The sequence below is a fragment of the Spermophilus citellus genome (assembly GCF_964194105.1).
Source record: "Spermophilus citellus genome assembly, chromosome: 5".
Lineage (NCBI taxonomy): Eukaryota > Metazoa > Chordata > Mammalia > Rodentia > Sciuridae > Spermophilus > Spermophilus citellus.
The window spans coordinates 18,019,323-18,031,848 of record NC_138186.1 but is presented as its reverse complement, the minus strand read 5'-3'; the positions used below and the strand labels follow the sequence as shown (position 1 = coordinate 18,031,848).

Below are 12,526 nucleotides of genomic sequence, written 5' to 3'. Positions count from 1 at the left end.
TCTACAACGTCACAGGAACCAGGGTAGTGGTCGTTAGTACTTCTCTTCTTCTTTTCTTTTCTCCTTTTATTTTTGCCTTTTCCCACTTCATTTTGGGCACAAAATGAAAGGAATTGAGAGACAGGCTAACTCCAAAACTCCCCTGCGTGGACTTCAGGGTAAAGCTCAACCTGGCCTGATTCTCCAGCTCTGAGGAAGGACTGTTTCTCCAGCCTGGAGGCAAATATTATGACATTTAGAAGAGTCATTTAGCAAAGTTATTTGGAGGGAAAGATACCTGTCACCCCTGCCTTTGTCCCAAGTCACAGTTTTTTATAACCATATATTGGATTTGCCCAGCTGCCTCTCAAGATAGCAAACTCCTTGCCTGTGTCAGCGTCCCCACCCCACAGCAGTCACACCCTGAAGGCCGTAGGTCTGAAGTTGCTCCTTGTTTTGTTTATTTTGCTTATTTTTGGATTTCATTGGTAGATGTTGAATGGCTTAGACTTCAGTAGTCTACTGTCATGTTCTGATTTCCAGAATCTTGGAATCTGAAAGAAATCACCAACACAGAGCTTAGTTGAACCTGTTCTTGGTCTCAGAAAGTTCAGAAGGATCCCCAAATAAGAGTTCTAAAAAAATTAATTATTAGGGGCTGGGGTTGTGGCTCAGAGTAGAGCCCTCGCTTAGCACGTATGGGGCCCTGGGTTCAATCCTCAGCACCATAGAAAAATAAATAAATAAAACAAAGATACTGTGTCCAACTGCAACTAAAAAAAAATAGTAAATATAAAAAATAAATAAATAAATTATTAAAAATAAGCACAACTTTTGAAGGAAACTGAGTCTCAGCTTAGCAAAAGACACGGTGCCATCTCATCTGAGTATTTTCAAGGTGGAAGTGATGATGTCAGCATCCTGCGGTGGGCAGACTCCTGGGGTCAGAGGAAGAATGGGAAGCACACGCTGGGGTCCCAGTGCCCAGCCCCCCAGATTTGCAATACCGCCATGAGGAGAGAGAAGCTGCACCTGGCTTCACAGGGGATTCGGAGAGCTGCCAGGGCGGCTGCAGCATCGCATGACAACCTGGTGACAAGATGGCACAAGGCCCAGAGGGTGGGACGTAGCAAGGCTTTTTCCATGAAGCTGGAGAGCCCTGGCACAAAGGGGAGGGAGGGCAAGCCAGACCTGGGCCTTGGCGCCACGCTGCCCCTGGCCCTCCCAGCAGCAGCGAGGACCTGCCTGCAAGGGACTTCATGATCCTGGACAAGAGATTGGGGGGAGGGGAGAGGCTGCAGCAGGAAAGGAGGGCTCTTAAGCTGCCACGAGGCTCTCAGTAATGACCAGGGTAGGACATGAGAAAAGCCTAAAGCGATTCTGTCACACGCCAGTGGGATTACAAGTCAGTGACCTTTAATTAAGTTGTTATTGTTCGAGTGTCTGCATAGGACAGACGATTGGCACTCCAGCAATCCCAGTGTCGCCGGTGAAGAGGATCCCCCTCCTCCAGAGCCACACCAGACGGGGATCCCATCTCCTTCCCAAGCACTCCACCCCATTTCCTTCTGTCCCCTCCTCCACGGCCATCTGGAAGTCCACTTGGTCTCCTCGTAACGCAGGCACTGTCCCCCACAGCATCCTTTCCCTCTGCTCTTAGAAAGACAGGGTGCAGCGCCCTGGTACAAACAGGGTCCCCCTTTCTCCCTCCCCCGATGATGAGCACTAGACCCTGCCACCCGTGCACCTTCCGAGCTGAGCATACCCCCCACCGGCCCCATAGCTTATCCACTTACTCCAAAAGTGAAATCTAGGGAAGAAGACACTCCAAACTCAGGGTGATTGACAAAGTATTAGACATTTAATCCCATGATAGGAAGGAGATTTGTAAAGAACATTGTCCTAGAGATATAGGTATATTCATAACTAACATTTTTTAGTCAATTACTCAGAGTTTTGTTTATTACTCAAGACCCCAATGACTCTCTAGACTCCACAAAAACCTAGATATGATTTTGACTTTGGGTGCATGAGCCAAAGCTATATAAAAGTTCCAGCCAGCAAGCGGATAGGGAGATAGCAACTTGTTAATGAGATGGGACTATGATGAGCATCGCCATGCAGCCAGGAGCTAATTGTGCAACCAGGTCTCTTGGGCAGCCTTCCAACATGTAGCTGGCCTTTGTTCCAATGAGACAATGCTTGGTCATGAAGCTGGACCCTAAGTCCCACCAGCATAGATGGCACCTTGGTACATTAGAAAATAGTGGCCTTTGGGGGCAGAATAGGCATGGGTGACGTACAACTAGGAAAGCAGATGGTCCTTTTGGACAAAGAAAAGAGGTAGATCAGGACACGTGGCCTGGGCATGTGGGTACATACTGGATTTCAGTCCTCACTCTCCCCTTGACTAGGGGTCTTTCTGCAGTCCACAACCTAGACAACTTAACCAGGAAGTCCAGGTCAAGCTTTGGAACCTTCTTCTGCCTCTTGTCAAATATTAAAGAAAAAAGCTAAATAAAGGGAATATTCTTCCTCTAGAAGACTTCAGTCTCTGCTTGTGATTGACACCCTCTGGTCTCATCATTATGCTCTCCTGCCCCAGCTCTCAGTCACCACCAATCATCACCCCTCAAACTTCATGAGGAAGCATCCCAGATAAAAGTTATTCCGGAGGCAAAGCCATTGAATAGAACCAACATGTGGCTTCCCCTCTAACTTTGTAGTTCCTCACTGGCTTTCGTGTTTACTAGAACAGGACTTCTTCAAACAACAAAAAGTCATTATATATATATGAGCCCTCCTTGGCTCCTGGAGCACCCTCCCCTGGCCTTGACCATGGCACGACACTAGCCATAGCCCACTGTTCTTGCTTGTGTACTTATGTGTCTCCTCTGCTGGGACAGAAGCAACCTGAGAAGTCAACCCAGAACAAGTGCCCACCATAGGGCCAACACTTTCAGGTGGGCATTTTTATTTAAACTTCATAGTAATCCATGAGGGGGGTAGTTTGCCTTCAATTTTTTTTTCTTTTTGGTATTTTGGGTTGGACCCAGGGGTGCTCAAGCACTGAGCCACATCCCCAGCCACATTTGTTAAGCTGCTTAGGGCCTAACAAGGTTGCTGAGGCTGGCTTTGAACTCACGATCCTCCTGCCTCGAGCCTCCTGAGCTGCTGGAATTACAGGTATGTACCACTGTGCCTGGCTTTTTCAATTTTTCATAGTCTTAGGAAACTGAGACTCAGGGGTCATAGAGTAGTAACTTGTGGAACAGATACAATGCCCAGGCACATAACTCCAGCACTGGATAGCTGGCACAGCATGGTGGAGACCAGCAAGGACTTGAGGTTCAGACGGACCTCTGGACAATCCCACCTTGCCACCTACAAGACATAAGTCCTCTGTCCCTCATCTGCTAAGTGGGAACAATGACAGAGACATGTTTTCATGTCCTTTGAGATGCAGTGCAAGTAATTACCACACAAGGTGTAGCACACAGGGTGACAAAGACTAGCTGATATCACACCACGGTATCACTCTACCTAGGGCCTCTGGGGCTGCACCAGAATGCAGCAAACCCAAGGCCTGAGTCTCCTCTCTGATTCTGAGAAGGGTGACAAAGCACAGCTGTCCTCGTCCTCCATGTCTGGAAGAGCCATCTGTGTCCTCCTCAGCCTCCGCCCCCAGTCACTCTGCTCCGAAAACATTCAGAGCAAAACAGCTGCCCAGCCCAGACGCCTCCGGCTGCAGCACTCTGTTGACACCAGCTCTCGGTACCCCGTCCCTCCTCATCTGTGTCCCTACTGCCACTATGTCACCAAGACCAGGGAAAATGGGCTGCTTTAACGTGACTGCAAATCACAGAAATGCCTTAGTCAGAAGTCCTTTCAGGCAAAGAATGTCCTGCACAGGAGAATAGCAACAGAGTCCTTGAGAATCCCTAAGAAAGTGAAATCCGTACTCTTTTTGGAAATATATTTTCAGCAAGTAGCAAAACTACAGTTTTCAAGTCCAGATGGAACACAAGCCCTCCCTCAGACCTCCCTCCCTTCCTACCTTCCTCCTCTGCCTCCCTTCCCTTCACCCTTCCTTCCTTCTTTGTGCTAATGGTGATCAAAACTTGAGGGCGTGACATCACTGAGGGCAGGCTGTCTCAGCTCTGCCACGCTTCCTGGCTGCAGGACCTTTGCGGAGCGTCTTGATTTTTCTATGTCTCATCTGTAGCACAGTCTGACCACCCCTGCCTCACAGATTGTGTGTGAAATAGGTGACACACTGGGCCTTGGAAGGCTCTCCATAAATATTATAATCTTCTTCCTTTAAGTTGTTTTTAAACAGATGCATTAAAAACAAGCATGTGCTATTTATACAGAACATGATGACGATTTTTAACATGGTCAAGAAGAGAATAGGGGCTCTACGTTCACTGATGCAACTTGTGCCTTGAAAACTAGAAAGTTATTAAGTCTGGGAAAGATGAGAAAGTTCTGGAAACGGATCACGGTGACGGTTACACAACACTGTGGGGGTCTTAATGCCAGAGGAAAAGAGTTTGAAAGGTAAATTTTATGCTCTATTTTGTCAACATGTAAAATAGTTAAAATGTTTACATTAGAATGGTTTTAATTGGAAAAATAGAGAGCATTTTATTCTGAGTTTATTTTTTGTGGTGGGGCAAGGAAAAGAAAATGGATCCCTGACTGTTCCCCACCTGGCATGCCCTTCCCCATCACTTAACGTTTTTTTACAAAGCCTTTACTATCGTGTAAGTCTATTCAAATTTCTTTGATCCAGAAATGCTGGCAGACATTGACACTATAATAAAAACTCATTCAAAGGCATTCTTTAAATTTTTCAAAAATGCTTTGTTCTGTTTAAGGGTAACAGCCCCTTCAATGGAGGCCGGGAACAGTCTCGAAACTCTGAAACAGGAAAGTATCTCTTATCAGAGAAACGCAGAATCAAGGTCTTGTCTTGAGGGGGCCTCATAATACTGAGTAAGTTCTCTCTCTGCTGACCCCCCCTCTCTCTCTTTGTCTCCCCACAACTCCCACAAAGGAAGGAAGCAGAGAGCCCTAATGCACAGCAAGTACAAATATTGGCTCAAATAAATATTCTAGAAAGAGTAAAAATGGGAGAAAATAACACCTGAGCGAATTCTTGACCCTGACTTTACCATAAGTGGTTTATTCCATTTACTCCATCCTCAAATGATTTATCACAGGCTTGCAATTAAGGGCCCTGTGCTAGGTACTTTCTCATAAATTAGTTGACTTAAGTCATCACTACCCTGTAAAGAAATATTATCCCCATTTATAAAATTTTTTTTTCAAAGAAATGAGGTTGAAAGACGTTAAACAAATTGCCCACTTACCATGACCGAAGTCAATAGCTGGTCAGTCATTGAAGGAGGTGTGTTCCTAACATGTTTTTGAGAATTATAGAGACCAGATGTGTGTTTCCAGGGAGAGGCCAGCCTCCCCCACACCACACACCCAGAGCTGCTGTCCCCAATCTGAAAGTAGTGCCTCACTCATTACCTGTGGATATTTAGGGGGCAGCATGGTGCCCATGCTCAAGCTGACTCGCCTCTTGTCCCTTCTGTGCTGACACACAGAAATTTGGAATTCCTCAGCAAGTATCCATTAAGCTTCTCCCAGAAAGCCCTTGACAGAGGCTGAGGGTGAGGCATGAACAAGGCTAAGGATATAATGTGAACAGTGTCTGATCTCAGTGCCTTTTCAGACTGATGGAAAATAATGAGTGCAAGTTATGAACCCAGGACACTACATGTCTTAGCCTGTTTTCTGTCACTATCACAAAATACCTGAGACCTGGTGATTTATTTAAAAAAAAAAAAAAGTTTGTTTGGCTCATGGTTCTGAAAGTTCAAAAACATGGGGCATCCTCTGTTTGACTTCTTGTGAGTGCTTCATGGTGGAAGGTCAATGGGCACCTGCAGGAGAGGGAAAGGCAGGGGGCAAAATCCCACAAAAGCTAACCATTCCCACAAGGAAAACGTTTCTCATGACTTCGAATTTCTCTTAAAGGATCCACCCGCCACCCCCTTGACACAATTATATCAGGAACCAAACATCAGTATGAGTTTTCATGGGAACAAATGCTATTTAAACCATATCACTATGGTACCCAATTGTATCAGCTACTCACTGCTGCTGTAACAAGTACCACAAATATAATGGCTTACACAACACACATTCATCATATTCAGTTCTGGAGGTCAGAAGGCTGAAATGGGTCTTGCTGAGTGAAAATCAGGGCATAAGCAGGATCACATTTCTTATGGAGACTCTGGAGAGAATCTATTCCCTCACCCTTTCCAGTTTCTAGAGGTCACTTGCGTCTCTTGGTCCCCTCTTCAACATGTTCCATCTCTCTGTACCTTTCCTCCACACTTACACCTTCCTCTGAGTCTCACCTGCTTCTCTTGTCCACCTCTAAACTCTTGTGATGACACTGGTCCCATTAGAAGATCCAGGATCCTCTCCACATTTGACGGTCCTCTGCTTGATCACACCTGCAAACTCTCTTTGCTAGGTAAGATGATAGGCTCCAGGATAGGGAGGTGGACTTTAGGCCAGGGGTCATTATTCCAGCTTTCTCACCAATCCATACTGGTGGACACAAGCCAGAGAAAGGGATAAACCCAGATGAGACCCAGTCTAGCTCTTCAGAAGAGAAAATGACTCCCTCTTTAAATTAAAATATTCAAGCTCAGTGCTGTCAAGGAACAGCAAATCCTAGAGGATCTTGACTTGTGCCTAATCAGTTCTGGAAAGGTAATGGGTTTGTCCTAACCTGCAAAGTATAAAACTCTGTGCATGGTGTGGTGGTTCCTCAAAAAATTAAACAAAGAATTACCATAGGATCCAGCAATTTCACTTCTGGGTATAAACCCCCCCCCCAAAAAAAAAAGTGAAATCAGAGACAAGAACATGTGCACCCACATGCATAGCAGCATTATTCACAATAACCAAAAGGTGGAAACTGCCCAAGTACTCATCAGTGATGAATAAATACATAAAGTATGGTCTGTCTACACAATGGAATATTATCCACCTCTAAAAGGGAGGGAGATTCTGACTCAGTCAGGAATATGAATGAATGGACTGTGAGGTAACGTAGGCAGGCAGGCTGTGACTGAGGAAGTACTTCACTGGGGGTGAGCCTTTGGGTTTATATTTCTTGCTTGTTTGTTTGGGAGGCAGGGTACTGATGTTAAACTCAGGGGCACTCCACCACTGAGCCACACCCCCAGCCCTATTTTGTGTTTTATTTAGAGACAGGGTCTCACTGAGTTGCTTAGCACCTTGCTTTTTCTGAGGCTGGCTTTGAACTCATGATCCTCCTGCCCCAGCCTCCCAGGCTGCTGAGATTACAGGCATGTGCCACCGCACCCAGAGGGGTTTATGCTTTATCCGTGATGCTTTCTGTCTTCTTCCTCTGCCTTTTGGCTGTCATGAACTGACAACTTCCCTCCACCACCACCTTCTGCCATGATGTTCTGCTTTACCTGAGGCCCAGAGCAACAGAGTCAGCCAACCTCTAAAACCCTGAGCCAAAATAAACTCTTCCTCCTCTAAATTGTTCTTGTGGGGTGTTTTGTTCCCAGCAATGAAAAGCTGACTAACACAGGTACCAAGAATAGTCAAATTCATAGAATCAAGTAGAATGATGGTTACCAGGAACTGGGGAGACGGGAAGGAGGGTTGTCTAATGGACAGAGTTTCAGATTTGCAGGACGGAGGAGTTATGGAGATGAATGGTCACACTGTGACCGCACTTCATACCACCAACACATACCTGGTCAGAGTGGTAGCTTTATATCATGCATTTTACCACAATCAAAAGGGCCTTTGTGGATTTTCTTTTCCTCATGTCAACCTTTGACATAGAAATCCTGAAGAGATTTCTTGGATGAGGTGTTTGCTCTTTTAATCAGTTCCTGGTTTGTTTTTGATCCGTTCTTCTATTTCTCAAGCCTTCAGTGGTCCAAATGGTCAGAGCTCGCAGGCAGAGGGGACAAAGAGGCCAGCCTGTCCTCAATGCAGAATCCAAGCCAGGATTTCTGTTCCTTTTCTCCTGTTGCTCTTCCTCCTGCGTCTCCCTGTAGCCCCAGGACAGCTCAGGGGCTCCACCCAGTTCTCTTGCTGTACTTTTCCACTCTCTCTGTCCACCTCCCTCACTAGGTGATTTGCCTGTCATTTATTCTCATGAAGGGACCACAGAACCCCAAATCTCAAGGTTGAGGCCCTAAATCCTGAGCAGGCAGCTGCAGTTCTCTGGAGGATGTGTGTAACCCCTGGAAGAGTAAATTTCCCATAGTCCCTTTCGATTTCTGTTCCAAGCCTCCATTCTGCCCTCGCTCTTTGTAGAAAGCAAGCATGAAGTCTCCCCAAAGTCACTCACCGGGCTGGCTCACAAGCCAACAAGGACATGAGTCCCTGGGAGGTCAATCCCAGCTTGACAGAGTAGGGTGCTCTCCCAAGGGCCCCCAGGGTCCTCAGAGCCCTCCAAAGGCCCAGGGGTGTGGGGTTCCGGGTGGCAGCCAGACAGCTCCACACAGATACATAGAGGGCCACAGATAAGAGGAAAAGACCACATTTTGAGATGGAAACTAGTATATTCCCTAAGAGCCAATTTGTGAGTCCATGTGGAGAAAGTGGCAGAGCCTATGATGTGCTCCACACAACCCTTGACCAAGCCAAAGCTCAACAACAGAAGCAATCATAATGATCTGCATCAGTGTGACTAAGCAACAGAAGACAAACTCAAATCCAGTCAAGGGTGTGTGTCGGTGTCTTAGTTTTCTGTTGCTATAACAAAATACCTGAGACTGAATACTTACAGAGAAAAGATGTTTATTTAGCTTGCAATTTTGAAGGCCCAAGAGTATTGCATCAGCCTTTGCCTGGCCTTAGTGAGTGTGGAAGAGGGCCTCGTGGTGACAGAAGAAAAGTGATCACATAGTAAGATATGAAGGCAGAGAATGAGAAGCAAGTATGTCTCCTTTCTAACAACCTTCTCTGGAGAACTAACCAGGATACTTCCAAAAGCCTGTGCCTAATGACCCAATGACCTCCCATTAGGTTCTTGAAGGTTCCACCACCTCCCAACACCAGCACACTAAGGACCAAGCTTCCAAGCCATGAATGATTGAGGGACACACTCAAGCCAGATCCCTACCACGGCAATTAGGCTTAGCACGTACCTCAAAACCAACATGGCTTCAGTGAGCATATTCTGACCCAAGTGCAAACCCCGTAATATTTTTTTTCATGGAGCTCAGACAAAGAGGAGTCAAAATTTGTGTCTCTGAAAAATGAGCCCCTGGAGAATTCCTTGCTTGGCAAGCAGAATTAAATTCTCATTCCAATTCCACGTTCAGGAAGCAGCCTTCCAGCGGTGACTTGGCTTCTCTTGTGTGAGAAAAGGAGAAGGAATGAGACTGAGTCCTCAATTCTAGAGTCTTTGAACAAAATGGCAGGGGGTGGAGGTCAGTGTTTGAGTTCCAACCCTGCGACGGACAAGGTACCTAAATTTGAGTTTATTTTCATTTCTCTGGTCCCAGGTTCTTGGGCTAAAGTAGATCTAGTTTCTCTTTGTGCATCTCTTACATACCTGGGAACACTCCAGTACACCGGCTATCACTTGTCTCACAACAACTAAAGGAACTCAGCATTCTTTTTTTTTTTTTTTTTAATCAACCGGCTTCTCCTAAGTTTGATTCTGATCATTCAGGTTGGGCTCCGTGGGGCGCAATTGTAATCCCAGCTAGTTGGGAAGCTGAAGCAGAGAGATCCTGAGTTTGAGGTCAGCCTGGGCAACTTAGTGAGACCCTGTCTCAAAATAAAATAGAAAGAGCTTTGTAATGTTGTGAACAACCAATAAAAAAAAGAAAATAAATAAAAATAAAAAAATAAAATAGAAAGAGTTAGGAATGTAGCTCAGAGGTAGGGTGCTGGCCTAGCATGTGCAGTGCCCTGGATTAAATCCCCAATAACACCCCCCAAAAATTGTTTTTAATTTCTGTATTTATTAGCTTGAGAACAAAGTCCCACTTCATGGAGAGGCACACAAGGGTTAGTCCTCATGTGCACAAGCTCCAGTCTCTTTTGAATCTGCAAAATAAAATTGAGGTCAAATTTCAGTTTACAAAAAAAAAAAAAAGTGATCAACTGTTAGAAATAAGAAAAAAAAACTTCATGAATTATACATTTGAGTCAAACCAAATGCACTTGTTTATTTTATAGTCAACTCTCCTGTCTCTTTCTCTCTAATTTGTCACTAATTATCTCCCAGGATGAAAAGGGAAGAATTCTCCCTCTTTCTTCTACTCAGCACAGCAAGCTGCGTTACCAAGACAGGTATCTTCTTTACACTAAGGTATGAGTTCTAAGATCTAAGACTCCCAGGCATCATTCTTGAGATACCAAATAGAAGCTAAAAATAGGAGAATATGTTTTCTTTCTCCACATTCTATTGTCAGGTTGTACAACCAATTTTGAATGTCAAAAATTCTCTATTATTCAGATTAGATCACTTCTATTCATCTATCTTCAAGTTCACTTATTCTTCCTCTGTCATTTTCCAATGAACCCATCTAGTTAGTTTTTAATTTTTTTAAAGAGAGAGAGAGAAAGAGAGAATTTTAATATTTATTTTTTAGTTTTCAGCGGACACAACATCTTTATTTGTATGTGGTGCTGAGGATCGAACCCAGGCGAGCGCGCTACTGCTTGAGCCACATCCCCAGCCCAGTTTTTAAATTTTTGATTACTGTATTTTTCACTTCTAAAATTTCAATATTTTTTTCCATTAAATATCTTGCATTTGTTCACTGAGACTTTCTAACATTCTATTCATTTCAACAGGATTTGCCCTTACTGCTTGGAGCATTTTTGTAAAAGCACTTTAAAATATTTGTCAAATAATTTCAACACCTGTGACATTCTTACTTTAGCATTTTGAGTTTCCCCACTAGGAAATTTGAAATGTACCTTTTTTATTATTATTGCTGATTTTGGATGGTTTTCTGAGTATTCTGTGTCTTAAGGCTCTGGGTCTTATTTAAACTCTATGGAAAATGTTGATATTTTCATTTAGGCAGGCAAACTGGTTTGTTCAGCTGACTTTGTTGGTTATAGGCTGCAAGTTCTGGCTTGAACTTGTCGATGTGATTCCAATATCAGTTCTATATCCCAAAGTATTTCGGTGCTACTTAGAAGTGACCCACATGGGTCATCAGTGGTAAGTCTGTACCTGGGGCTGTTGTCTATCCCATAGTTCAACTCTCCATGTCTATAATACTATGCTTGGGGTCCTCTCCATGCATTTGCAGCTCGGGATGAGTCCATAAGTTCATAAACAGTTTTATCAGGTAGTTTTCCTGAGCTCCTCCTCTCCTCTCTTCCCTAACCCTTTCTGGGTCCCTGAGATTTTCCTTTTCAGTCTCCACCAGAAATTTGGGGGTTGCTTTATCTCATTTTGCCACATATTGGCTGCATCTGAGCCCACATCTGGTCCCAGGTTCCTGGGCCAAGCAACGAACGGACGGAAAATGTTTTAAAGTAACAAGGATTCAGTCCCCCCAGATGAAGAAGTCTCCTCTCCTTCTGGCCCTGAGGCTTTTAGTTAAGTGCCCTTGTTGCCACTGTCCCTGATGCTGTCTCAGGATTCCTTGGGGACTGGATGCAAGAGAATGGAGCCTCTCCTGGATCTTTCTCTGTTCGGAGAACCCTTGTAGGTTTCTGGCTGTGTCGAGTCCAGGGGGTACTGGAGGAAAAAAAAGAATGCACACACCATACTGGTTCAGCCATACTTCAAATTCTAGTCTTCTTCCTCAATCCACCTGCGACTATTAAGTCTCGGGGTCCTCGAATAGCTGCTCCATGCGTTCTGTCCAGGTTTTACAGCTGATTTGAGGAGCAGATACAGGGTGGTGTGTATTTCATCCATCTTACCTGGCACCAGAGCCCCACGATGTAATCAGAGAGGTCTTCTAAAACACAAGCTAGGCATGGCTCCTGATTAAAGTCTGCACAGCCCCTCCTGCCCCTGTCCTTACACCCCCACATGTGATGCCATCCCTCATGTCACCTGGCCTCACCTCCTCTCTCCAGCCTCCAGCCATCCCACCTCACAGTGTCCTCGGCAACAGCACCAAGCCACGTGTAGCTCCTGCACGCTCAGCGCCCTCCCGACCTCCCAGCCCTCCCATCCAGGATGTGCGGCTCCTTCTTTCCTGGGCTCCTTTCCCACAGGTCTTAGTAGAGGTATTGCTTTCTGCAGGAAAAGTTGATCCCCCCCACACACCCACACCCCGTGATACTGGGCCCTGGGATTGCGAAGCAAGCTCCCTGCACTGAGCTGCATCCCCAGTCCACCCAACAGTCCTGATGGGTAAATGCACGTTTTGAAAGTCATCAGAGAAGATAACTTCAGCCTTCCAGAAAATACAACCCCCCGCCCCGTGCCACAACCAAAGAACTAGACTGGGTTGAGTGAATGACAAGCCCAACAAAA

General features: G+C 45.3%; 1 protein-coding gene across 1 annotated transcript in view; it reads right to left on the bottom strand.

Annotated features, from left to right (window-relative positions):
- Window positions 1-10,017: 10,017 nt before the first annotated feature.
- Window positions 10,018-12,526, bottom strand: part of LOC308649261 (uncharacterized protein) — a 54,778-nt gene continuing 52,269 nt past the window's right edge. The window contains exons 5-6 of the mRNA XM_081294904.1: window positions 11,804-12,002; window positions 10,018-10,122 (exon numbers count right to left, since the gene is read on the bottom strand). Of these exons, the coding sequence (XP_081151030.1) occupies window positions 11,961-12,002 (42 nt within the window). The 3' untranslated portion in view covers window positions 10,018-10,122; window positions 11,804-11,960. The remainder of the gene's footprint in view (window positions 10,123-11,803; window positions 12,003-12,526) is intronic.